At 35.8% G+C, this 5,000-nt stretch overlaps 1 protein-coding gene across 1 annotated transcript in view; it reads right to left on the minus strand.

Moving 5' to 3' along the window:
• Positions 1 to 5,000, minus strand: part of LOC115212326 (deleted in malignant brain tumors 1 protein-like) — a 71,310-nt gene that overhangs the window by 45,069 nt on the left and 21,241 nt on the right. Inside the window, exons 7-8 of the mRNA XM_029781190.2 lie at positions 3,760 to 3,895; positions 221 to 372 (exon numbers count right to left, since the gene is read on the minus strand). Of these exons, the coding sequence (XP_029637050.1) occupies positions 221 to 372; positions 3,760 to 3,895 (288 nt within the window). The remainder of the gene's footprint in view (positions 1 to 220; positions 373 to 3,759; positions 3,896 to 5,000) is intronic.

Raw genomic sequence — 5,000 nt, forward strand, 5'->3', positions numbered from 1 at the left:
TTTAGAATAGGGGTTTAGCCCTTAATGAATATGACTTAGCAATAAATAGAATACTGATCAAAGTTGCAACAGAAACTTTCCTACATGCAAATTTTATATCAACATATCTAAATGGCAAACACCTTTTCACAGTTCCTTTCAATCAGGTGCATATGTACTTAAGATCTACTCAGCAAATAACAGCTTTCTTATAAGGAATTACTGATAAATAATATCTTACCTTTGGAAAGAGTTATACCAATGATTTTGTTTGGTGCACAAGTTGTGCTCCAAACCAAGCTTGGACACCCACCCAGTGAAGGTTCGTTTCCATTACACTTTGAATGTTTCAGAAGCGGAAGTGTTGGGTTTACTGGATATATTGTACCTTTTCTAGAAATATCAAAGAATGACGTTAAATAAAGAATATATATAGTTAATCCAAACATGGACAAAGAGAAAACACAACAACGCGAGGACGTGGAACAAGTATAGTGTTATTGGACGCTCAGGAAAGGAAAGAAAAAAGGAGGATTTAACGTTTCGAGCGGAGCTCTTCGTCAGAAACATAGAAAAAGGAAAGGTCCAAGGACGGGAAGACGGAGAAAGAAAATCGCCAACGATACACACGCAGTCACACACACACACACACACACACATACACACACACACACACTCCAATCACACACATACTCACACACACACACACACACACACACACACACATATATATATATAATTATACACACACATACTAAAGGAAGTTAAAAATTGTCCACACTTCCTCTAAAAGTTTCTTTATGTTGGTCGCAATTGTCTTCAACACTCGCATGCCAAAAGCTAGTATTCTTGTGGTTATGCAACCGACGTTTGACTTTGGTTGCTCTAGTTTTCTTACTTGTCTTACAAAGAAAACCTGGCCGCTCCACTGGTAGTGTACACCAAGGAAGATCTAGTGATCAGTGATCCGATTTCTCCTGTCTGAAAATGTGTCATGGGCTGAAATTCGTCGTAGGCTTTTATTACAATACGAAGACAGCAGTGCTCTACCGCGTAGAAATGAATATGAATGGATCGAGAAGTTTAAAAATGGTCGACCAAGTGTAAAGCACAAACAGGGAGCAGGAAGCCCATCGACCTCCACGACGAAAGTGAAGATTCAACAAGCTAGAGAGATGGTTCTGGTGACCATCGATAAAGTGGTATGTTCTGTACAAATTAGTCATGGTTCTGCATACGAAATCATCTACGGCAAGTTTCTCTTCTGTAAAGTCATGACAGCTTAAGTGCAATCGTGTGGAGATATGTCGACGGTTACACAATCGCTACAACGATGAAGGCGAAGCTTTTTTGGTGAGAATAGTCACAGAAGATGACACACGAGTCCATCACTTTGAGCCAGAATCCAAAAGCAGAGTATGGAGCAGAAACATCCAGAATCGCCAGTGGAAAAGAAATTCAAGACTCAATCTTATGCAAAGAAAGTGATTGTAACAGCCTTTTGGAACACAAAAGAGCCTATACTGGAACATTACCAGGAAAAAGGGCCCACAGTTACCAATGTAAGTTACAGTGAAATGCTGGCCAATTAACTGAAATCAGCAATTCACCATACGCTGAGGTCTATTGTTAAAGGAACTATTACTGTTGCACGACAATGCGCTCCCACACATGTCCGCTCACACCGTTGAAACCATTGAAAAATTGGTTTTTGAGTTGCTGGAACACCTTGCATTGAGTCCAAATCTCGCCCCTTCTGACTATCCATCAAATCGGGTGACCGAGTAGAGGATCTCGTTTGCACTTGTATTAATTATCAGGGAACTATGATATAGGTCTCACATGAAAATGCAATTTGATCAGTTATGAAAATTATAATTTTATATTGTAAGAAAGGTAACAGCTCCTGATAACTAGCTTTGTGTTAGTCCTTCCCGATCTTTATGCTCTGAGTTCAAATCCCACCGAGGTTAAACTTGCTTGTTATCTTTCCAGGGTTAATAAATAAAGTACCAATCATGTACTATGGTTAATTCTTCTTGTTCTTTTGGTTTGCTTGTCTCTTTCTCCTCCTCTGAAAAGAGGTCAGACTTCAAGAGAAAATTTGTTTTAATCACCTGACGAAAACGTCCTTTTCATGATGTAATCGTTGTAATTGAACTATTCCTCAATAAAAAAAATACGTCTGGAACAGTTGTAGTGAATCTTTAACCCATTTATGCTTATATATATATTTATTTGACACTATCTGTGATATTACAAAATAACTAATAATTTATACAACATAGTCTTTCAATATGAACTTTTGAGCATATGTTATTATATATATATATATATATATATATATATATATATATATATATATTATATATATATATATATATATATTCATTTGTATATACAAATTAAAGGACAATATCGACGAATTGAAGTCTCAGTTTCGAATACATAAATATATAATGAATACACAGACGCACACACATACATATATACATAATACACACATACACACATAAATATGTATTTATGCATGTATGTTATAAATTATCACAAATGTGAGACATTCTTTGATAATAATAACCTATAAATAGGACGTTCATATATTACACTCGTATATGATCGATTGAATCGAAGTCAGGTGATTGCTGGCTTATTAATATCGATCTTGAACGGCTAGAAATAAAAGACTAACCCGGCGATATTTGAATACAGTATATGGAGTTATGAATCAACATACATTGTGTAAAATCAGTTTGAAGATACCACGATCGAAGTCCAGCTAAGCCAAAGCGTATACAGCAGGCCACGATCTAACTTATGCACTGTCCGATAATAATAATAATAATAATAATAATAATAATAATAATAATAATAATAATTGAGAAGGATGAACGTGAAGGGAAGTAACTAAGTGGCGTAAAGAATTTTAATCGACCTTTTATGCATGTTGCCGTCAGTTTCCTTTAATGTCGGTCAATACTGTGATTCTTTTTGATATTAGTTTTTGTATATATCACCCTGTGATGTATCTAGACACACCATCAGTGATATTTCTTGGGGGTCATTAAGTGTTTTGAGTCTTGCAACATCAAGCACTCAACTTGGTGGTTCAGCTGGGGCTGATCAGCTTGTGTCCAGTAAACACTACCCTTGCAGTGCTTCTACCTTCTAATGCCTACCACAGACATCTTGAAGCAACCTCCGCTGTGTCTAGAGTCAACCTGATGGCTTTCCTTCTATTGACTTCCTCTCTATCGTATTCTCTCCCATCCACTTACATATTGTTATGTTACTCTCTCTAATTCATTTCATATTTTCAGAAAGTAAAAGAAACATTTTCAAAATAAAAAATCTCGTATATTATAGCAAATGAGTATATTATAGACCAAACGGGTATTTATGTGCTTTCGGTTTCAAGCCCCATGTGCGGTAACTTGAGTAAATGTCTTCAACCACAATGTGAGGTCGACTTAGATCTTGTGAGTGGATTTTGGAAAACGGAAAGAGTGAGGAAGCTCGTTGAAAATGCTATTTTTGAGGCTGAGTGGCAGACATAATGTCTTCTTGAGTGGGACACATAATAAGAATCTGGTTTTATCCACCCCATCCGGCTTTGAAGTGATTTTAGCTACTACCTTTTTATTGTTAGCATCCAGGCCGGGTCTCTGCTTCGGGGATATTTCACGGAAAGAGTCACAGAGGTTGTCCTTTCTCCTCTGACTTAAGCCATTAAGAGCCAAACAAAACAAGAACAAACACTAACAGAGTTTGTGTACTTACGTGTAACCCATCATTCGAGCCAGAACAGTTCCAATGTTGGCATCATTTGTATAACAAATGCCTCCCCATTGTCCATTAAATAATACTTCCACAGTCCCCTTATGAGGTAGAGAGCCTGAAGTCAGCCTAACTTTTACTGGAAAAGCAATAAAAGCAGAAGAAATAAATTATAATTATAATTAAAGAATAATTGATAAATTATTCGGTTGTCAGATAAAGTCGTTCGTTCATTTATCTACTTGAGCTACATAGTCTGAAAAGAGGCAAAAATCCTTAAAATTTCAAAAGCAATAAACAAAAGTTGTTAAGGGAAAACAGAGCTATAAAAAGCCTCTTAAACTCTACGATGAATTCATTTTTCGTGTTAAATCATATAACACTGGAAAGGATTAAAATATATGGAAAGAAAAAAAAAGCGAACAAACCTACCTGATAATTCAATAGATATGCTAATGAGTCAATTGACAATTTCTTGGAGTATATACAATGGTTTCTAATTTAAGACCAAAGCCAATAATTTTGGAGGGGAGATAGGGTAGGACTATAATATCATATACAGTCCTAGATTGGTATTTTATTCTATCGACACCAGAGGTTCGAAAAGCTAAAGTTGACCTCGACGAGTTTGGAACATCATCGAAGCTCCCGGGACGTAAAAACCAGAAGTATTACCTCAAACCACTCTTTGCCTAACGCTTTAAGGATTCTGCCAATCCACTACCCATGGTAAACACATAATAAACGAAATACTCTGGGTCTTCTTTTGGTCATGGCTGATCATAAACTTTTGTAACTGGAAATTTCCTTTCCAATATGCAAACTGGGATAAGGTTTTTTTTTGTGCGCAAATGGCTATGTGGTTAAGAAGTTGGTTTTGCAGCTGTGGTTTTGTATTCAGTCCCACAGTGTGGCCTATGGGTTACTATCTCTACTACTGGTCCGGGCAAGCCAGTGCCTTGTGAATGAATTTGGTAGACGGAAATTCTCTCTCTCTCTTCTCCCTCTCTTCTCCCTCTCTCACCCTCTGTGTGTATACATACATACATACATACATATATATATATAAACAGACATAATACATATAAATATATATATATATGTATATATATATATATATATATATATATATATATATATATATATATATATATATATATATATGTATGTGTATGTGTGTGTTGTATGTATGTATATATATATGTATATATATATATGTACATACATGTACATATTCATATCTA

The sequence above is a fragment of the Octopus sinensis genome, linkage group LG5 (genome assembly GCF_006345805.1).
Source record: "Octopus sinensis linkage group LG5, ASM634580v1, whole genome shotgun sequence".
NCBI lineage: Eukaryota > Metazoa > Mollusca > Cephalopoda > Octopoda > Octopodidae > Octopus > Octopus sinensis.